The sequence below is a fragment of the Pristiophorus japonicus genome, chromosome 2 (assembly GCF_044704955.1).
Source record: "Pristiophorus japonicus isolate sPriJap1 chromosome 2, sPriJap1.hap1, whole genome shotgun sequence".
NCBI classification, from domain to species: domain Eukaryota; kingdom Metazoa; phylum Chordata; class Chondrichthyes; family Pristiophoridae; genus Pristiophorus; species Pristiophorus japonicus.
In genome coordinates, this window is record NC_091978.1 from 283,949,454 (window position 1) to 283,973,066 (window position 23,613).

General features: G+C 49.0%; 1 protein-coding gene across 1 annotated transcript in view; it reads right to left on the minus strand.

The window, feature by feature from the left end:
* dclk2a (doublecortin-like kinase 2a) overlaps positions 1-23,613 on the minus strand; it is a 640,305-nt gene that overhangs the window by 311,490 nt on the left and 305,202 nt on the right. Inside the window, exon 3 of the mRNA XM_070871479.1 lies at positions 107-209. Within this exon, the coding sequence (XP_070727580.1) occupies positions 107-209 (103 nt within the window). The remainder of the gene's footprint in view (positions 1-106; positions 210-23,613) is intronic.

Genomic DNA, 23,613 nt, shown 5'->3' on the forward strand with positions numbered 1-23,613 from the left:
AATTAATAATTCCTCCGATGCAGCCCAATGGAAAATCTTTTTAACTCTCCTTTAGGAGAGAGAGATTCAGATTTAATCATAAAGAGAATGAGCCACAGAATCTTACCACTACTGTCCAGCAAAAAGTCATCCTGGGCGTAGCGATACTTTTCTGGACCGCATGCAACAAAGACATCGTCGTCCCCAAAAAAATCCTGCAGGCAAATGATCTGAAAGAGAAAATATTAGATAGTAATCATCTGTTGGCCAAAGTGCATTAATCACAAAATAAAAGTGCACTCTGGTACTCTATTATCAATAATAACAGTGCTTTAATATGCATAATACGTTAATTTTAAGAGCTAGAGTTGCCCAACACTGCTTCAGTTGTGAGTTTGGATAGTTCTCAGGCAGGATGCAATTCCAAGCACAAAAGGCTCTACTCACCTCAAATCATGACCAACCAGCAAAGGAGGCCACAGTGACAAAATTCTTCCACCTCAAGCTTATTTTTTGTTGTTACAATCAGTTCGATCTGTATTCTGTTACTTTGAATTATGGTCAATGACAACAACTTGCACCCAGATAGCACCTTTAATGTAGAAAAATGTCCTAAGATACCTCCCAAAGTGGTCAGCAGGAAACCCAGCAGGAAAAAGGGAGAAGGCCTGGAAGAGTAATCAAAGGCATGGTTGCAAAAGTAGGGTTTGAAATAGCATTTGAAGGTGGAGATACAGCAAGGTGGAAGAGAATTCCAGACTGCAGAGTCACGATTGGAGAAGGCTTTGGCACGAATGGTGGGGTAAAGATAATGGGATGCACCATAGTCCAAATTCAGGAAGGTAAAGGGAGTGAGCAGGATCATAGGGCTGGAGGAGCTGGCAGAAGTAGGGTGGAGAGAGGCCATGGAGGGTATTGTACATGGGGGCAAGCATCTTGAAATGAATTTGTTGGAAGATGGGGAGTGGAGGTTGGCGAGGATTGGAGTAATGGGTTAACAAGACTTTGTGTGGGTGAAGATGCTGAAAACAGTTCTAGATGAGTTGAAGTTTGTTGCAGTTGCTGCTGAAGCCGTTCATTCCGAACTGGTGGGATTATTATTGAATGGATTATGATGTTTGTCCACTCTGTCGCCACCGGCTCATGGCAATGCACTCATATTTTATGATCGGTTTTGCTGCTCATTACACCACTCAGGAGAAGACTCAGTGGGGCCGAAATTGCCCCTCTCCTTAAGGCCAGTTACCACCACAAATCGGCAGCCACCCTGCGGAGTAGAGTGGCTGCTGACTTTTAGTGGAATGGCCGCTGCTAGCCCAATTGCCTTCCTGAGTTTTCCCGGGTGTGCCCCGATTACCACCCTACCACTCCGCTGCTGCCAATCCACCTTAAGCGCGTCATCATCGGGTGCACCGCTGATCTGACCCCCGGCGGCGACATTCCCCAGGGAAAATCTTCGACCCGCCTGGCGATGCCAAAACAAGCTTTTTCCTGGTGGTCCAGTGAGGCTGTGGCCTTCTACAACCGCGGTGCGGCTTCCCTTAAAGGGGAGGGCTCATTGCCATTGCCACCATATTTTTTTTTATCGGCTGACTGACATGTCGACCCGACAAATACGTCCCCGGGTTCGGCCGGGCTGCCAATAGGCAGCCTGGTACCCCCTCTTGGGTGCTAGGCCGCTGGCCCGGCCAAAACCCTCCCTGGTGGCCCAGTGGCCCGAAGTTTTATAATGTCAGAGGCTCTCCCCTTTAAGTGAAGGGGAGAGTCATGGTGACGCAAGTCATCGCCGCGGTCCCTCCGCTCCGCTCCCACCTTCTGTCCTTCAGTTGCTGTCACCGCCCCGTATCCACCCCTCGGGTGTAGTCACCACCCCGTATCCACCCCTCGAGTGTAGTCACCACCCCGTATCCACCCCTCGAGTGTAGTCACCACCCCGTATCCACCCCTCGGGTGTAGTCACCACCCCCATTAATCTCCAAATAAGACGTTTGTAGAATCTGGTTTGGGGGAAAACTCACTGGGCATTTATTTTATTTGCAGCGTGGCACAGATTGACTTGCCACATGAAGGCTTTTAATTTTAAGTAAACAAGAACATAAGAACATAATCATTGGAGCAAGAGTAGGCCATTTGGCCCCTCGAGCCTGCTCCGCTATTAAATACGGCCATTGTTGATCTGATCTTGGCCTCAACGCCACGTTCCTGCCCGCTCCCCATAACCCTTGGCTCTTCTGTAGTTCAAAAAATCTGTCTATCTCCACCTTAAATATCTTCAATGACCCAACATTCACAGCTCTCTGGGGTAGAGAATTCCAAAGATTCGCAATCCTCTGAGAGAAGAAATTCCTCATCTCCGTTTTAAAAGGGCGACCCCTTATTCTGAAACTATGCCCCCTAGTTTTTTTCCCCACGAGGGGAAACATCCTCTCTGCATCTACCCTCGTCGCCAAATGTTATGTATGTAATAACTCGATAGACTGAATACTGTTAACTAACACAGGTACAAATCTGGCTCTGCTTTATTAGGGCCCAAAATGATTACACTACATGATGGCTTGTCGTTTATACCTGGGCCGCACACACGTGCGTACAGCCCAATAATCTCCGACAGTGGCGCCACCTGGTGGCTAGTAACTCCAAGCATACATCCGTGACAATATTCCCCCTTTAAGATATTAGTAATAGTCTTTTTACAAATTGAGACGGTCTGGGGCTTTCCGCTCCCGAGTTGATCGTCTCAGTTCAACTCCAGCCTTGGGCGAGCGTTCTGAGTCTGTTATGACTGGGGGCTGGGTAGCCGAACTGGTGGGCGTGGCAAAGACCATGTTAGGGATTGAAAGTCCAGATTCACTGACGACAGCAGGGTCCTCTGATGACTGAGGGTAGGTTGGTTGGTCACTGATTGTGTCTTCCTCAGACTGTTCCGGTTCATCCGTGTGTCGCAGCTTTATCTGATCAACATGTTTTCTGCATGTTTGCCCATTCTTGAGCTTAACGATAAACACTCTGTTACCCTCCTTGGCCATAACAGTACCGGCGATCCACTTGGGACCTTGACCATAATTTAGTGCATACACAGGATCGTTAACAGAAATGTCGCATAACACTGCAACGCGATCATAATACTGCTGACTTTGGCGTCTGTATTCAACATGATCGTTCAAGTCAGGGTGGACAAGAGAGAGCTTGGTCTTGAGACCTCTCTTCATCAATTGTTCAGCAGGGGGGACCCCGGTAAGCATGTGGGGTCTTGTCCTGTAACTAAGCAATATACATGACAAGCGAGTCTGCAGTGAACCTTGAGTTACACGTTTCATACTCTGCTTGATAGTTTGGACAGCATGCTCTGCTTGACCATTAGATGCGGGTTTGAATGGTGCTAACCTCACATGTTTGATACTTTTGAGTTTCATGAACTCTTGAAACTCCAGACGAGTGAAGCAAAGTCCGTTGTTGCTCACAACGATGTCGGACAGACCATGAGTGGCAAACATGATACGAAGGCTCTCAATGGCAGCTGTGGATGTACTGGATGACATGATTATACAGTCTATCCACTTGGAATATGCATTCACTACAACTAAAAACATCTTTCCCAGGAAGGAACCTGCAAAGTCGATGTGGATCCTGGACCATGGTTTCGAAGGCCACGACCACAGACTCAGCGGCGATTCTGCTGCTGCTTTACTTAGCTGCATGCAAGTGTTGCACTGATGCACACATGATTCCAGATCAGAGTCAATTCCAGACCACCATACATGAGACCTGGCAATGGCTTTCATCATCACAATACTGGGATGAGTGCTATGTAGATCATGTACAAATTTCTCTCTGCCTTTTTTAGGCATAACAACACGATTACCCCACAGTAAACAATTTGACTGAATGGATAGTTCATCTTTGCAATGGTTGTAAGGTTTGGTCTCATCAACCATTTGCTTGGGTTTGGCAGACCAATCATCATTAAGGACACAATGTTTCACAACCGATAATATCGGGTCCTGGCTGGTCCAGGTCTTAAGTTGTTGAGCCGTGACAGGGGTTCCTTCACTTTCAAAAGCATCCATAACTAACAGTAGGTCTGCAGGTTGTGGCATCTCCACCTCTGGTAACGGGCAAGGGCAGACGGCTCAGTGCATCGGCACAATTCTCGGTGCCAGGTCTATGGCGAATGACATAATCATCATTATCATCATAGGCAGTCCCTCAGGATCGAGGAAGGCTTGCTTCCACTCCTGAAGTGAGTTCTTTGGTGGCTGAACAGTCCAATACAAGAGCCACAGACTCTGTCACAGGTGGGGCAGATAGTCGTTGAGGGTGGGACTCGTTTGCCACACGCTCTTTCCACTGCCTGCGCTTGATTTCTGCATGCTCTTGCCGTTGAGATTCGAGGTGCTCAGCGCCCTCTCGGATGCGCTTCCTCCACTTAGGGCGGTCTTAGGCCAGGGACTCCCAGGTGTCAGTGGGGATGTCGCACTTTATCAGGGAGGCTTTGCGGGTGTCCTTGTAGCGTTTCCACTGCCCACCTTTGGCACGTTTACCGTGAAGGAGCTTCAAGTAGAGCACTTGCTTTGGGAGTCTCGTGTCTGGCATGCGGACTATGTGGCCTGTCCAGTGGAGCTGATCGAGTGTGGTCAGTGCTTCAATGCTGGGGATGTTGGCCTGAATGAGGACGCTGATGTTGGTGCGCCTGTCCTCCCAGAGGATTTGTAGGATCTTGCGGAGACATTGTTGGTGATATTTCTCCAGCAACTTGAGGTGTCTACTGTACATGGTCCATGTCTCTGAGCCATACAGGAGGGCAGGTATTACTACAGGCCTGTAGACCATGAGCTTGGTGGCAGTTTTGAGGGCCTGGTCTTCAAACACTCTTTTCCTCAGGCGGCCAAAGGCTGCACTGACACACTGGAGGCGGTGTTGGATCTCGTTGTCGATGCCTGCTCTTGTTGATAGGAGGCACCCGAGATATGGAAAGTGTTCCACGGTGTCCAGGGCCACACCGTGGGTCTTGATGACATAATCATGGGCAGATAATGTCAGTGCTCACCTCTGGATGCGGGACGATAATTGGTATTGATTCCTTTGTTTTCCGAAAACAATGAAATGAGTGGCTTGTGATCTGTTTCCAGTTCAAACTGAAGAGCAAACAGGGACTGATGCATCTTTTTAACCCCAGGCCCATAGGCTAGTGCTTCTTTTTCTACCTTGCTGTAGGCTCTTTCTGCCTTTGACAAACTTTTAGAAGCATACACAACAGGTTGTAGTTTACCCGACTCATGAGCTTGTTGGAACACGCAACCAACTCCATATAACGAAGCATCACAGGCCAATACTAGACGCTTACACGGATCATAATGTATCAGCAGCTTGTTAGAGCAAAGCAGATTAGTAGCTTTCTCAAAAGCTCTATCTTGAGACGCACCCCAAACCCAGTTGTCGCCTTTTCTTAGCAGCATGTGCAGTGGCTCTAATGAAGTGCTCAATCTAGGTAGGAAATTACTGAAGTAGTTGAGTAGACCAAGGAACGAACACAGCTCCATCACATTCTGAGACTTGGGTGCATTTTTGATGGCCTTGGTTTTCTTGTCCGTAGGCCTGATGCCGTCAGCAGCAATTTTCCTCCCCAGGAATTTGACTTCCGGTGCCATGAAGATGCACTTCGAACGTTTCACTCTGAGTCCCACTTTGTCCAGTCGATGTAGAACCTCTTCCACGTTGTTCAGATGTTCGGCGATGTCATGACCTGTGACCAGGATGTCATCTTGGAACACGATAGTTCTAGGGATGGACTTCAGTGGTCTCTCCACGTTCCTCTGAAATATGGCTACAGCTGAGCGAATTCCAAAAGGACATCTGTTGTCGATAAACAGTCCTTTATGAGTGTTGATGCACGTAAGTTTTTTCGACGTCTCGACCAGCTCCTGTGTCATGTAGGCCGACGTCAGATCCAGTTTAGTGAACAACTTCCCCCCGGCTAGCGTTACAAACAAGTCATCAGTCTTTGGTAACGGGTATTGATCCTGTTTTGAAACTCGGTTGATCGTAACCTTGTAGTCTCCACAAATACTGACACACTTCAAAACAGGAACAATGTGGTTGTCCCATTTGTTAAATTCGACCGGTGATATGACCCCTTAACGCTGGAGTCTGTCCTGTTCGATTTCGACCTTCTCCCTCACCATGTACGGAACCGCCCGAGTTTTATGATGGATGGGTCTTGCATCCGATCCTAGTGGATCTGCACCTTGGCTCCCATGAAATTGACGATGCCTGGTTCAAACAGCGAGGGGAACTTGCTCAGCACTGAAGAACATGGAGTACCATCCTCCGACGACAACTCTTTGATATCATTCCAATTGGATTAGATTTTTTTCCAGCCAATTCCTGCTAAACAGCGTTGGACCATTGCCTGGAACAATCCATAACAGTAAATCATGAACCGCACCATCATACGACACATTGACTACTGCACTGCCAATCACCCTTCTGAGTTCTTTAGTGTACTTACGCAACTTGGGATTGACTGGACTCAGCTTAGGCCTCACTGCCTTAGTATCCCACAGCTTGTCTAATGTCCTCTGGCTCAATATTGATTGACTCGCACCCGTGTCCAATTCCATCGGTACCAGCACACCGTTAAGTTTCACATTAATCATTATCGGTTGGCTCTTTGTTAGAAACGAATACAGTCCATACACTTCCTCCTCTGGTATCTTGGATTGCATATCCGGATCCGCGCTATACTGGTCAATATCCTCCACGTGGCGTGTCGCGGCACGTTTGCTCAGTTGCGGACACATGTGCTGGAGATGCCCCAGTCTCGAACAGCTTTTACAATGTACTATTTAAACCGACACTGATGAGGCCAATGATTGCCCCCACAACGCCAACACGGTGAAATCGGATTCATTCCCGTTGGCAGACTTTGAGCAGCCACAGGTTTCGCGTATGCAGTTGAGTAGGCCCTGCCATATGCAGCTCTGCCAAACGACGATACAATCTTGTTTACAGTAATTGCCGAGTTCCGATTCTTCGATGATATCTGCTTTAAGTTTTTGTCATGCATGCCTGGGCAATCGTGATGGCCTTGCTCAAATCCAGTTTCTCCGCCGTCAGTAGCTTACGCAGGATCATCTTGTGGTTGATGCTGATTACAAAGAAGTCCCGCAGCATGTCTCCCAACGTGTTTTCGAACTTACACGATACAGCTAGACATCTTAGGTCGGCAACGAATTCCGACACATCCTGGCCCTCAGAACGAACATGCTTGTAGAATCAATATCGTGAGATGATGATGCCTTCTTCTGGTTTGAGATGGTCACGTACCAGAGCACACAATTCCTCATAGTCCTTGTCCATTGGACTTGCAGGTGAGAGAAGATTCTTTATGAGTCCATAGATTTTCAGAACGCAAACCGTGAGGAAGACTGCCCTGTGCCTAACTGCGTCAGTGGGTTCCTCCATTTTGTTGGCCATGAAGTACTGGTCCAGGCGAGCTACAAAATCTGCCCTATCCTCTCCCTCCAGAATTCCAATTGTGCTCATTTTTTTTGCATGCGAAGGTTCTTAAGTTACCTCATTGCCAAATGTTATGTATGTAATAACTTGATAGACTGAATACTGTTAACTAGCACAGGTACAAACCTGGCTCTGCTTTATTCGGGCCCAAAGTGATTACATTACATGATGGCTTACCTTTTATACCTGGGCCGCACACATGTGCCTACAGCCCAATGACCTCCGACAGTGGCGCCACCTGGTGGCTAGCAACCCCAAGCCCCCTCAGAAACTTATATGTTTCAATAAGATCACCTCTCATTCTTCTAAACTCCAATGAGCTTAGACCCAACCTGCTCAAACTTTCTTCAAATGTCCAGAATTGCTACATTTTCACAAAGCTGGAGCAGGGGGAGGATAAAGCCGGTGCAGTGGGTGGGATTGGAGCTGCAACTAGATGTTTGTTTTGCTGCTGTTTTAAAAATGGTGCTAATGTCTCTGCATCATAAGACATGGAAATTAGCAGAAAAACAGACTTCAGTTATAAAGGTCACACTTTTAGTGCCTGGTTTACATTTCAAAAGTGTCTGTCAGTCTCACTAAATACCAGATTCAAAACCAGACAAATGGAGACCCTATTGCAGGCGTGAAGTGGGAATGGAGGGCAAAGCTCCTGAGCTCCTTCGCTGTCCACCAAACCTTGTGATTTCAGTGGCTCTCAGAAAGTGTTTACCACACTGCAGGTGACACCAGCCTTGATTCTGATGGCATGTGCAATAAAGTAAACTTGGCTGCATTGCTGCTTCCAAAGGGTTCAAGACTCACCACAATGGGTGGCTTCCATGGTTACTCCCTGAGCATGTAATTTCCATGTAAGCTGGAATGCGGGCCCCCGACCTGCGAGAGGACACCACCGCAGGTCGGGAGGGTAAAAAGCTGGAGTGCGCCACTACAACTTCCCAAGTGTGCGACGACTTTCAGGTGGGGGACTGGGTGATGTCATCAAGGCCTAGGTCGTCCGTTGGAGCATGGGCAGGAACAACGGCGGGGCCCAGGCACAGCGGAAGAGCGGGAAGTTCGGGTGGATGAGCGGCAAGAGATTGTGGCGGAGGTGCGGCGAATGTTTTGTGGTGTGACGGGAGATCGTGGCGGAGGAGCGGTGAGAGATCAGCGACGAGACATTGTGGCGGAGGTGTGGCAAATGAGGGTGTGGGGCCCAGAAGAGCCGAGGGCCCAGGGGCAGCACGGGCCTGCCCACACTGCGATATGTGTGTGCGCTAGGTCCGTGCAGCATAGCAGGTCTCCAGTCGTCCTGGTTTACCCTTGCCACTGGATAAAGGCCTAGCTCTGTCAAGCCCATGTGGTGGCTGATGTGCAACGGTCACCACACGTTAAAAAAATCCACACACAGGCATCTTCTACCCCTGGAGTTCAGGACTGGAATATCGGGTCCTCCATTGAAACATTCATGAACTCAACCCTTTTGGTGTGGAAACAAGTCATCCTCGTTCGAGGGACCGCCTATGATGATATGATCGACTTCCGGATCGGAGAGAAAAAAAACCAAAGAGTCGAATGTCGCTCAAGAGGTGACCTGAACTGCATCTGCGGTAAAAACCATCGAAACGGGATGGGAGCACCCCGTTTTGGGCGGGCAGCAATTTCTAACCTAGCATCTATTATCCACCTATCAAGGGCTCAAAAACCACACTTGCCAGTTGTCTAATGACCAAATAGTGTCTACCTTCCCCAGAGCAAAAAGCAGAGTCTTGTTGGCGGCTCAGTTGTCTTCAAGATAGTAAAGGGAGACTGGAATCAGATTAATCTTCTCTGGTAGACTTGGTAATCTTAAACCTAAGCCCGACCAACCTGCTTCATTGATAGGACTGGAAAGGACAGACCTACTACTGGTGGAAGTAATTCTTCATAATCAACTCGAGATAACCTCGAAAGCCAAAGGCCCTGAAATTCCGGCCTCCCCAGGTCCGTACGGACCCAGGAAGGCATCGCAAAAGCCGGTTTTCGGCACGCAATGCACATGCGCTGAAAACCGGCTTTTCCGACAGATGGCTGCATCTTGGGGAGAAGGACATTCCCACGGCAGAGATTGGGCTATTTGCCCATCTCTTGCCCTGCGAATGTCCTTAAAACTCTTGCGCCTGGTAAAAACAGGCGAATAGCCGACTTTTACCAGCGTAAAAGTTTAAAAACATATAACAATAACATTTAAAAATACATATTTATGTTAAAAACCCTGCCTACGCAGATAATTTAATTTTAAATCATAATTAAAACTTTTTTTTAAAATCAGCAAATATTTTTGTTTCAGAACATTTCTATCAACTTTAATTTCTGTAATGCATTTATGAGGTTTATAAAAAAAATGTTTATGTAGTGTTTGGGTGTGTTTCTCATTCATAGTAATAGGAGTTTCAGACTTACGAAACTCCTATTACTATGAATGAGAAAATACTTTACAGTGATTGGGTGTCCAGACCCATGTGACTCCTACGGACATGCCCACGTGAACGCGCTCCGTTGCGCAAGAAGAAGAGGCCTCGAGTCCGGGATTTCTGGTGAGCATTCGACCAAAAGGTGAGTGCGCATCTTTTCTCCTATTTTTAGTCAAATGCCCGCGGGAAGAAGAAACCTGGATTTCAGGGCCTACGTCTAAAGGTGGTCAGGCTGGAGAAGCAGCAGAAGCACACCATTGCTCTTTATTGTGTGAGGTTTGACCTCCAAAAGACCTTTACCGACACTGGGTGGTCAATAAACCTTGGCTTTTGCCAAATTTACCTAATTGCTTTGGGCTTGGGTAACTGGGGTTCATCCCTACAGACAGAACATGCTTTCCTAATAAGACAAAACAAAACACTACTAGCATATTTCACAGTGATTTGGTTTGGTGACTCATTCACAGTGAAGGGTTACCACAAATGTTAGACATCTGGCTGACCAAAAAAACACATTGGTTTATAATTAAAATTTCTCTTTGATGGAATTTGAACCCAGGTAGTCTTGTGAGTGCTACCTTGGAGTTCAATAAATCTAGGGGTGAACAAACTGCTTGCAGTGGTATCAAACGTGCAGCCCACAGAACAGTTTCATCTGCCCCCATGAATGTTCAAGTTAGGAGTAAATAAATTATATTTTGGGTTGACCAAGCAGCAGTTAATCTGGAATAGTGGCAGTGGGCGAAAGTAATAAAACCAGCACATCATTGAGCCAAAAATCGTGGTCTCTACGGGCACGTACGATGTGCACACGCACAGGTAAGTGCCGGTTCTCAGTGCGCAATGCGCATGTGCTGATGTCCGGCACTTGTGATCTGTCACACATCCTTGGGAGAAGGGCCTTCGCGACCAGAGAATTGTTTGCCCAACTCTTGCCCAGCGAATTTCCTTCAAACTCTTTTGAAGAGCTTTAAAAGATAGAAAAATAAAATGTTATCAATATTTTTTATATTAAAAACCCTGTCCATTAAGATAAGTTTATTTTTATTCCTATTAAAACATTAAAAAAATTTCAAAAAAATAAATTTTGATCTAAAACATTAAATTAAATTAAATTTCAATTAATTTTAAATATGTGAAGTGTTTTTCTTATTTATTTAAAATGTTTGCGTTTTTGGGGGTATCCCCATTCATAGAAATGGTGATTTCCGTACAAATGGAAGGCATGATTACTGTGAATGGGGTACGCCACTTTCATTGGTTGGCCTGGATGCATCATCATCCTCATAGGCAGTCTCTCGGAATCGAGGAAGGCTTGTTTCCACTCTTAGAATGAGTCCTTAGGTGGCTGAACAGTCCAATACGAGAGCCACAGTCCCTGCCACAGGTGGGACAAACAGCCGTTGAGGGGAAGGGAAGGTGGGACAGGTTTGCCGCACGTTCTTTCTGCTACCTGCGATTGTCTTCTAAATGTAGTTGGTAATGAGACTCGAGGCGCTCAGCGCCCTCCCGGATGCACTTCCTCCACTAAGGCTGGTCTTTCGCCAGGGACTCCCAGGTGTCGGTGGGGATGTTGCACTTTATCAGGGAGGCTTTGAGGGTGTCCTTGTAACTTTTCCTCTGTCCACCTTTGGCTTGTTTGCCATGAAGGAGTTCCGAGTAGAGCGCTTGCTTTGGGAGTCTCGTGCCTGGCATGCGAACAATGTGGCCTGCCCAGCGGAGCTGATCAAGTGTGGTCAGTGCTTCAATGCTGGGGATGTTGGCCTGGGCGAGGATGCTGATGTTAGTGCGTTTGTCCTCCCAGGGGATTTGTAGGATCTTGCGGAGGCACCGTTGGTGGTATTTCTCCAACGACTGAGGTGTCTACTGTACATGGTCCATGTTTCTAAGCCATACAGGAGGTTGGGTATTACTACAGCCCTATAGACCATGAGCTTGATGGTAGATTTGAGGGCCTGGTCTTCGAACATTCTTTTCCTCAGCCGGCCGAAGGCTGCGCTGGCGCACTGAAGGTGATGTTAAATCTCCTCATCAATGTCTGCTTTTGTTGATAAAAGGCTCCCGAGGTATGGGAAATGGTCCACATTGTCCAGGGCCACGCCGTGGATCTTGATGACTGGGGGGTAGTGCTGTGCGACGAGGACAGGCTGGTGGAAGACCTTTGTCTTATGGGTGTTTAGCGTAAGGCCCATGCTTTCGTACGCCAAAGCAAATATGTTGACTATGTCATGTTCTGTAAACTGGATGGTCGACGGGGTGACAGCTCCCTAGGGAGCTCTCTGCTGCACAACGATCACCTTCTGCCATCCAGCAACTTCCCATCCCCAGCTTCCCCCCCTTCACTATCTAAACCTCCTCAGCCCTAATAGACGCTACTACGGGGTCTTGGACACTTAAACCCCTGCTCTAAGCCCAACCCTACGAATCCCACGGGCTCGGGCCTACCTCAGGCTTCACCACGCCATCAGCAACAGCGACCGGGGTCCTTGATCCATGACGACGCCCGGCGAGCAGCTGAGCCTCCAACCTTGCGACCGGGATATCACCTCCCCTCCAGCGACAGGCTTACATCCCTCCAGCGGCGGGCCTCATCCCTCTGGATGCACATGCGCTGCTGGAATACATGGGCCCCTACGCTGGACTGCGAATGGAGGCTTCGGAGTGCAAGTCTACGTTCCTCCGAGATCACCAGGTACTTTCGTAAAAAACATTTTGGTTGGAGGCATCCGCCCACAGAAAGCTTCCGACCGCAGTTTCTGGGCCATTATATCCTTTACTATTTACCATCAACAATGTCATGCGCTTTCAAAAAGGCATTCCTTAAATTCATACAGTCCTCTCCACAATTTAAAAAAAATTAGTCAGTGCTGTAAATAACTATCAACACAAAATCAGCATATTAATAACATAATAAACATAGTCAGAAATTCATGAAGTTTGCTTGTGGTGCAAGTGAGGAATAGGAAGAACATCTTTTTTCCTTCAGGTGGAACACTGATTCCCTGGGAAATTAGCGGGCAGCAGTGGAGAGAGGTGACTGAGCAGGTAAGTGCCAGCAACGTTCCTGGGATCTGGAAAAGGTGTGGGAAGAAATTTAGGGGTAAAATTTAAGAACATAAGAACATAAGAATTAGGAACAGGAGTAGGCTATCTAGCCCCTCGAGCCTGCTCCGCCATTCAATAAGATCATGGCTGATCTGGTCGTGGACTCAGCTCCACTTACCCGCCCTCTCCCCGTAACCCTTAATTCCCTTCTTGGTTAAAAATCTATCTATCTTTGACTTGAAAACATTCAATGAGCTAGCCTCAACTGCTTCCTTGGGCAGAGAATTCCACAGATTCACAACCCTCTGGGAGAAGAAATTCTTTCTCAACTCAGTTTTAAATTGGCTCCTCCGTATTTTGAGGCTGTGCCCCCTAGTTCTAGTCTCCCCTACCAGTGGAAACAACCTCTCTGCCTCTATCTTGTCTATCCCTTTCATTATTTTAAATGTTTCTATAAGATCACCCCTCATCCTTCTGAACTCCAATGAGTAAAGACCCAGTCTACTCAATCTATCATCATTTCTGCAGGGTTTCTCCTCCCGCTCTTGCCCACACTTGTTTCTTCTTCCTCTCAGCAGGCATAATATGCTAAGCTGGTTTACACATTTTCAAAGCACTGCAACAGGGCACACATTAACACACTCCCACTTTTCTTGTAGGAGAAGTTAGCACAAAAATGAAGGGAGACTTCAAGGACAGGAAGAGTTCCGCTAAATTGCAAACTTTGACACCAATATGTGCAGGAAAGTGGAGTTCAGGCCAAGATCAGATCAGCCATGATCTAATTGAATGGCAGAGCAAGCCCAAGGGGCCAATTGGCCTACACCTGCTCCTATTTCTTAGGTTTTTATGTATGAGAATAGCGGCAGTATTGATTGACAGCTTGTTATCCTATTCTCCTGTCATGCTACACAGGGGCATTTGTCTTGTGTTGGCTGCAATGATATCTGTCCTATCAGCTTAGTTACTATCAACAACAACAACTTGTAATTATATAGCGCCTCTAATGTAGTAAAACGTTCCAAGACGCTTTACAGGAGTATAGTGAGAAAAAAATGTGACACCGAGCCACATAAGGAGAAATTAGGGCAGGTGACCAAAAGCTTGGTCAAAGAAGTAGGTTTTAAGGAATGTCTTAAAGGTGGAAAGAGAGGTAGAGAGGCAGAGAGGATTAGGCAGAGAATTCCAGAGCTTAGGGCCTAGGCAACAGAAGGCACGGCCACCAATGGTTGAGCGATTATAATCAGGGATACTCAAGAGGGCAGAATTAGAGGAGTGCAGATATCTCGGGGGTTGTGAGGCTGAAGGAGATTACAGAAATGGGGAGGGGCAAGATCATGCAGGGATTTGAAAACAAGAATGAGAATTTTGAAATTGAGACGTTGCTTAACCGCAAGCCAATGTAGGTCAGCGAGCACAGGGGTGATGGATGAGCGGGACTTGGTGCGAGTTAGGACACGGGCAGCCGAGTTTTGGATCACCTCAAGTTTGCATAGGGTAGAATGTGAGAGGCCAGACAGGTGTGCTTTGGAATACTCAAGTCTAGAGGTAATAAAGGCATGGATGAGGGTTTCAGCAGCAGATGAGTTAAGGCTTAGGGCGTAGATGGGCGATGTTACGGAGGTGTAAATAGGCGATCTTAGTTATGCTGCGGATATGTGGTTGAAAGCTCATTTCAGGGCCAATTATGAAACTACGGTTGCGAACAGTCTGGTTCAGCCTCAGACAGAAGTTGGGGAGAGGGATGGAGTCACAGGCTAGGGACTGGAGTTTGTGGCGGGGACCAAAAACAACGGCTTCAGTCTTCCCAATATTTAATTGGAGAAAAATTCCGCTCATCCAGAACTGGATGTCTGACAAGCAGTCTGACAATTTAGAGACTGTGGGGGGATCGAGAGAAGTGGTAGTGAGGTAGAGCTGGGTGTCATCAGCATACATGTGGAAACTGACGCTGTATTTTCGGATGATGTTGCCAAGGGGAAACATGTTGGGGGCCAAGGATAGATCCTTGGGGGACACCAGAGATATCGATGTGGGAGTGGAAAGAGAAGCTATTGCATGTGATTCTCTGGCAATGATTAGATAGATAAGAATGGAACCAGGCGAGTGCCGTCCCACCCAGCTGGCGAAGGTGGAGAGGCATGGAGAAGGATAGAGTGGCCAGCCGCGTTAAAGGCTGCAGACAAGTCAAAAAGGATGAGGAGGGATAGTTTTTCTTTTGTCAGAGTCACAAAGGATGTAATTTGTGACTTTGATGAGAGGTGTTTCGGTACTGTGGCAGGCGCAGAAACTAGATTGGAGGATTCAAACATGGAATTGCGGGAAAGATGGGCATGGATTTGGAAGGCGACATCATGTTTAAGGACATTGGAGAGGAAATGGAGGTTGGAGATGGGGCGGTAGTTTGCAAGGGTGAAGGGGTCAAGGGTTTGTTTTTTGAGAGGGGTGATGACGGCAGATTTGAGGGAGAGGAGGACAATATCCTCTCTCAGGATGACAACATTCCTGTTCCCACCGCTCTCACTCCGCCAGTGCCCTTACTGTTGCCTGTCAGCCAGCCAGCCCAGGCTGAGATGGTGCAGTCTGAAGCTGGGCCTTCTAGGCCCAGAGCTGCTCAAGGTCATGCTCCAAGGCAGTCTCCTCAATTTAATGTCAGCAGCCTTCCACCACCCATTAAAATAAGTAAATGGCGGATATGTTGAATAATTACTTTGCATCAGTATTTACAGTAGTGGAATTGTTGGGAAATTACTCGCCTATAATTAAGGATGAGGTGACTGAACACCTTGAAAATTTTCAACTAATCTGAGACAGCCAGCATGGGTTTGTAAAGGTTTGGTCATGCCTAACAAACCTGACTGAAGTTTTTGAAGGGGTGACTAAAGTATTCGACAGGAGAATGTCCATGAATCTTATTTGCAGGGACTTCCAGAAGGCACTTGATAAAGTTGCATTTGATAAAGTCCCTCATCAGAGACTAAAGTTGAAGCCCACGGAATTGAAGGCAAATTATTGACTGGTTATAGAAATTAGCTGAGCAGCAGGAGACAGAGGAGTAGAAATTCACCTCCGCCCTAAACGGGGCGCACCTTCCGTTTTTTGAAGTTTTTCTCTGCCGCATGGGTTGCGGCGGAGATGCCGTCGATATTCGGTACTTGGAAGTTTTTTGCTGGTCAGGACGGTTGTAGTTGTGGCTGAGGGGCGGAAGTGCCCTTGAGCGGCTCAGCCGCCCCGATTACTCACCAGCGCCGCGCTAATGATGTCAGCGCGTCGCTGATGATGTCAGCATTGACGTGTCACAGATCAGGTCACAAATCAGCCATGATCTCATTGAATGGCGGAACAGGCTCAAGAGGCTGAATGGCCTACTCCTGCTCCTGTGCTGCAGCCACTCGGGAAGCACCTCATAGGTGTACAAAAAGTGGTAAAAGCACACGGAAGAAGCACTAAGAGAATGCACAAGGGTGATTAGTATATTTCTGTATGCTTTATATAATGATTGAATTCATAAAATTGGTTTGAAATAAAAACTTAACATAAGAATTAAGAGCAGGAGTAGACCATTCGGCTCCTCGAGCCTGCTCCGCCATTCAATAAGATCATGGCTGATCTTCTATCTTAACTCCACTTTCCTGAATGATCCCCATATCCCTTGATTCCTTTAATATTCAAGAATTTATCGATCTCTTTCTTGAATATACTCAACGACTGAACATCCACAGCCCTCTGGGGCAGAGAATTCCAAAGATTCCAAAGATTTCCTCATCTCAGTCCTAAATGACTGACCTCTTATTCTGTGACCCCTGATTCTAGACTCCCGAGCCAGAGGAAACATCCTCCCTGCATCTACCCTGTCAAGCCCTGTAAGAATTTTGTATGTTTCAATGAGATCACCTCTCATTCTTCTAAACTCTAAAGAATATAGGCCTAGTCTACTCAATCTTTCCTCATAGGACAATACCCCGTCCTAGGAATCAGACTGGTGAAACCTTTGTTGTACTCCCTCTTTGGCAAGTATATCCTTAAACGTCCGGTGGTCATGAAAGACGCAATATAAATGCAAGGCTTTCTCTTTGCTTTTTCCTCAGGTAAGGAAACAAAAACTGTACACAATACTCCAGGTGTGGTCTTACCAGGGCCCTATATAATTGCAGGGAGACATAAGAACATAAGAACATAAGAATTAGGAACAGGAGTAGGCCATCTAGCCCCTCAAGCCTGCTCCGCCATTCAACAGGATCATGGCTGATCTGGCCGTGGACTCAGCTCCACTTACCCGCCCGCTCCCAGTAACCCTTAATTCCCTTATTGGTTAAAAATCTATCTATCTGTGACTTGAATACATTCAATGAGCTAGCCTCAACTGCTTCCTTGGGCAGAGAATTCCACAGATTCACAACCCTCTGGGAGAAGAAATTCCTTCTCAACTCAGTTATAAATTGGCTCCCCCGTATTTTGAGGTTGTGCCCCCTAGTTCTAGTCTCCCCGACCAGTGGAAACAACCTCTCTGCCTCTATCTTGTCTATCCCTTTCATTATTTTAAATGTTTCTATAAGATCCCCCCTCATCCTTCTGAACTCCAACGAGTAAAGACCCAGTCTACTCAATCTATCATCATAAGGTAACCCCCTCATCTCCGGAATCAGCCTCATGAATCGTCTCTGTACTCCCTCCAAAGCTAGTATATCCTTCCTTAAGTAAGGTGACCAAAACTGCATGCAGTACTCCAGGTGCGGCCTCACCAATACCCTATACAGTTGGAGAAGGACCTCCCTGCTTTTGTACTCCATCCCTTTTGCAATGAAGGCCAACATTCCATTTGCCTTCCTGATTACCTGCTGCACCTGCAAACTAACTTTTTGGGATTCATGCACAAGGACGCCCAGGTCCCTCTGTACCCCAGTATGTTGTAATTTCTCCCCATTCAAATAATATTCCCTTTTACTGTTTTTTTTCCCAAGGTGGATGACCTCACACTTTCCGACATTGTATTCCATCTGTCAAACCTTAGCCCATTCGCTTAACCTATCTAAATCTCTTTGCAGCCTTTCTGTGTCCTCTACACAACCCCCTTTCCCACTAATCTTTGTTTCATCTGCAAATTTTGTTACACTACACTCTGTCCCCTCTTCCAGGTCATCTATGTATATTGTAAACAGTTGTGGTCCCAGCACCGATCCCTGTGGCACACCACTAACCACCGATTTCCAACCCGAAAAGGACCCATTTATCCCGACTCTCTGCTTTCTGTTCGCCAGCCAATTCTCTATCCCCATGCTAATACATTTCCTCTGACTCCACGTACCTTATCTTCTGCAGTAACCTTTTGTGTGGCACCTTATCGAATGCCTTTTGAAAATCTAAATACACCACATCCATCGGTACACCTCTATCCACCATGCTCGTTATATCCTCAAAGAATTCCAGTAAATTAGTTAAACATGATTTCCCCTTCATGAATCCATGCTGCGTCTGCTTGATTGCACTATTCCTATCTAGATGTCCCGCTATTTCTTCCTTAATGATAGTTTCAAGCATTTTCCCCACTACAGATGACAGCTTGGGCTGGATTTTCGCTTTAATGATTTTGGGGCGGTAATGGCAGTGAAACGGTAAAGTTTGCGCCCGGGAGCAGTTTGCGCCTCAGTCATCAAAATTGGGTAGCTGGGCCCTGAGTCTGGAGCACAGCGCTAAGGGAGGCGTTGTACACCTGTCTTGGGCATTAGCATAGGAAAATCCCGAGCTTAAAGAGCCAGGCCGGGAGACGTCTGGGGAGAAACAAAAAAACCTGAAAAAAAACACAAAAACATTCCCAATACATAGCCCATGCCACAACATAAATTGCAAAAAAAATTAAAACAAAAAACAATCACACTTACCTTAGGACTGCATTACTTACCTCTCTGCACATAGTTGGACCGACCGATTTCCCAGGCAGTGCGGGGCGTACGGATTGAACGGGAGTCAAAATGCGCGCTGGTGTCACAACCAAGGGTGTTGCACACTGGCACAACTCTTCCGGACGGTGTTGTTCCACCGCAAAACTGGCCCTGAAAACCCCTGCGGGGCGCTGGAGGCTAATCGCCCGCCCAGAAGACCTTACCGCCGCCATTGCCGCCGCTCCCGGGTGAAAAACGGAGCACAAAACACCGGAAAAATCCGCTCCTATTACTCATAGTAAAATCCTCTTGTAATAAAGGCCACCACACCATTTGCTTTCCTCATTGCTGTATGTTAACTTTCAGTGTTTCGTGTACAAGGACACCCAGGTCCCGCTGAACACCAACATTTCCCAATCTCTCACCATTTAAAAAGCTGTTTTTCTTTTTTTCCGAACCAAAGTGGATAACTTCACATTTCTCCACATTATGGACCCAAGTTTCCACAAGAAAAAAAACGGGCGCCCCTCCGAGCTGGGCCCCCGTTTTTCGCGCCTAAAAAAATCCTCGGTATTCTCCACCTACTTACAGGTCCTCTGGCCCTCGGCGCAGCCAGCACAAGCTGTGGGGGGGCGGAGCCAGGTCCCGGCGCTGAAAACAGTGCCGGAACCTCTGCACATGCGCGCTACAGTCGGCACGCAAGTGCAGTAGCTCCAGGCGCCGAACTGTGTGGGAGGGGCCCGAAGCACGCAGCCCCTAGCCCTGGCTGAATGGCCTCAGTGGGGCTGCGTGAATGAGGCTCCTCCCATGGCCAGCTCCTGCTCTCCCCCCTCGCCCCGACCTGACACTCGCTCCCCCCCCGACCCCCCGCTGACCAGACCCGACCCGACACCCGCTCCCCCCCCCCCAGCCCCGACCCGACATCCGCTCCCCCCCCGCCCCGACACCCGCTCCCCCCCCGCCCCGACCCGACACCTGCTCCCCCCCCCCCCCGAGACCCGCTCTCCCCCCCCTCGCCCCGACACCCGCTCCCCCCCCCGCCCCGACCCAACACCCGCTCCCCCCCCCCGACCCGAGACCCGCTCCCCCCCCCCCGCCGACCAGACCCGACTCGACACCCGCTCCCCGCCCCCCCGCCCCGCCGACCAGACACCCGCTCCCCCGCCGACCAGGCACCCGCCCCGACCCGAGACCCGACACCCGCTCCCCCCCCGCCCCGACCCGACACCCGCTCCCCCCCCCGCCCCGACCCGACACCCGCTCCCCCCCGCCCCGACACCCGCTCCCCGCCCCCCCGCCCCGCCGACCAGACCCGACTCGACACCCGCTCCCCGCCCCCCCGCCCCGCCGACCAGACACCCGCTCCCCCGCCGACCAGGCACCCGCCCCGACCCGAGACACGACACCCGCTCCCCCCCGCCCCGACCCGACACCCGCTCCCCCCCCCGACCCGAGACCCGACACCCGCTCCCCCCCCCGACCCGAGACCCGACACCCGCTCCCCCCCCGCCCCGACCTGACACCCGCTCCCCCCCCCGACCCGAGACCCGACACCCGCTCCCCCCCCGCCCCGACCCGACACCCGCTCCCCCCCCCGTCCCGACCCGACACCCGCTCCCCCCCGCCCCGACACCCGCTCCCCCCCCCCGCCCCGCCAACCAGGCACCCGCCCCGACCCGAGACCCGCTCCCCCCCCGCCCCGACCCGACACCCGCTCCCCCCCCCGTCCCGACCCGACGCCCGCTCCCCCCCGCCCCGACACCCGCTCCCCCCCCCCGCCCCGACACCTGCTCCCCCCCGAGACCCGCTCTCCCCCCCCCGCCCCGACCCGAGACCCGCTCCCCCCCCCGCCCCAACCCGACACCCGCTCCCCCCCCCCCGCCGACCAGACCCGACCCGACACCCGCTCTCCCCCCCCCCCCGAGACCCGACACCCGCTCCCCCTCAGCCCACCCGCCCCGAGACACGCTTCCCCCCCCGCCCCGACCCGACAGACCCGACCCGCGCTCCTGTTCACCGACCCTCCCCCCCCACCCCACCCGCTCTCTCTCCCCCCCGCTCTCTCTCTCCACCCCCCCGCTCCCTCCCTCCCCCCCCATCTCTTCCCCCCCCCCCCCGCTCTCCTGCTCCCTCCCTCCCTCCCTCTCTCTCTCTCTCTCTCTCCCTCCCTCTCTCTCTCTCTCTCTCTCTCTCCCCCTCCCTCCCCTCCCTCCCCCCTCTCCCTCCCTCCCCCTCCCTCCCTCTCTCTCTCTCCCTCCCTCTCTCCCCCTCTCTCCCCCTCCCTCCCCTCTCCCTCCCTCTCTCTCTCTCTCTCTCCCCCTCCCGCTCAGCGGCACGAACGGCTGCACCATTCTCCCTGGCTGAAGCACTTTCACACAGGTCGGAAGATGGTTTATTTTATCTTTTCTTGGCTTATAAATGTTTATTCAGGTTAGATTTATTTGTATAATATTTGTAGAAGTATAAATAAGTATTTATTGTCGAATTTAATGAGTTCCCTTCCCCCCCCTCCCCCCCACCTCGTTCTGGACGCCTAATTTGTAACCTGCGCCTGATTTTTTAATGTGTAGAACAGGTTTTTTCAGTTCTACAAAAATCTTCACTGGCTCCATTCTACTTTAGTTTGGAGTACATTTTCACTGTGGAAACTTTCAAATCAGGCGTCAGTGGCCGGACACGCCCCCTTTTGAAGAAAAAATTCTGTTCTAAACTAGAACTGTTCTACCTGACTAGAACTGCAGAAAAAAAAATGTGGAAAATTGCGATTTCTAAAATAGTCCGTTCTCCACCAGTTGCTCCTAAAAATCAGGCGCGAATCATGTGGAAACTTGGGCCCCATATTCCATTTGCCATGTTCTTGTCCACTCACTTAGCCTGTCTATATCCTCTTGAAGTCTCTTTGCATCCTCCTCACAACTTCCATTCCCACCTAGCTTTGTATCATCAGCAAACTTGGATATATTACTTTTGGTCCCCTCATCCAAATCATTGATATAGATTGTGAATAGCTGAGGCCCAAGCACTGATCCTTGTGGCACCCCACTAGTTACAGTCTGCCAACCCGAAAATGACCCGTTTATTCCTACTCTCCGTTTTCTGTCCGTTAACCAATCCTCAATCCATGCTCGCATATTACCCCCAATCCCACGAGTCCAAATTTTGTTCAATAACCTCTTGTGTGGCACCTTATCGAATGCCTTCTGAAAATCCAAATACACCACATAAACTGGTTCCCCCTTATCTATTCTGCCAGTTACAATCTCAAAAAACAGATTTGTCAAACATGATTTCCCGTCCATAAATCCGTGTTGACTCTGCCCAATCCTATTATTATTTTCAAAGTGCCCTGTTACCACGTTCTTAATAATAGATTCAAGCATTTTCCCTACTACTGATATCAGGCTAACTGATCTGTAGTTCCCTGTTTTCTCCCTTCCTCCTTTCTTAAATAGTGGGGTTACATTTGCTATCCTTCAATCTGCGGGAAATTTTCTAGAATCTGTGGAATTTTGGAAGATGACAACAACTATCTATATAGCCACCTCTTTCAAAACCCTAGAATGTAGTAGGCCATCAGGTCCAGAGGATTTATTGCTTTTCAGTCCCATTAATCTCTCCAGTAATATTTTTTACCAATACTAATTTCTTTCAGTTCCTCATTCACGCTAGACCCTTGGTTCTCCACTATTTCCGTGTGTGGAAATCAGAAAGGGGATGGTGTGATGGTCAATGATAGAGGAAAGGTAAGGATCATGAGACTGTTGGTGAATGGGAAGGTGTGTTTCAGGTTACTGGTATTGTTCATAAATTATTTGATCACATGGAGCTTGGGCAGAAAAGCCTGTCTATGTTGTATCCCCCCCTTCCTTTTTCTATTCTTCCACTTCCTGTTGTACTTCCTCCTCTTCTGCCACTTGCTCCTCCTACTCTTCTCGTGCTCCTGCTCCTCAGCTTCTCATGTGATAGGTGGTGGCAAGGGCTGTTCGATCATAATGGCAAGGTCGTACAGTATGCAGCATATTACCACAAATCTTGATATCCGCTCAGCTAAGTACTGCACGGCTCTTAGAGTGGTCTGGGCAGTGGAAGCTTAAGGACGCTGATGGTGTGCTCTATAATGTTTCTTGTGGCAGCATGGCTCTCATTGTAGTCCTACTGTGCACGTGTGTGTGGGTCCCGGACTGAAATCATGAGCCATGTCATGAGTGTATAGCCCTTATCACCCAGTAACCAGCCTCTAACTTGCCATGACGCGTCAAATACACTTTGCACAGAGGAGTGCTGCAGGATGAAGGAATCATGAGTGCTGCCATGATAACAGGCATTCACCTGCATGATCTGCTGCCTGTGTTTGCACACCAGCTGCACATTGAAGGAGTGAAATCCCTTTTGGTTCATGAAAAAGGCAGAGTTCACATGAGGCGCACACAAGGCAATGTGCATTCAGTCAATGGCATCCTGCAACATGGGGCAGCGTACAATCCATGCAAACCCTTGTGCTCACTCCACCTGCTTATCTCTAGCAAGAGGGAATGAGATTAAATAGTTTCTCTGTTTATAAAGATCCTCAGTTACGTCCCTTATGCAGCAGTGCACTGCAAACTGCGAGATGGTGCTCGTATCTCCAGCAGCAGCCTGGAAGCAGCCTGACACATTAAAGTTCTTGCCCTGCTTTGTGGCTGCAGTTGTGGCTTCAGCAGTTGGCAGATTTCAGTTTTGACCTCCTTTGTGAAACGAAGATGTCTCAAGCACTGGTCCTC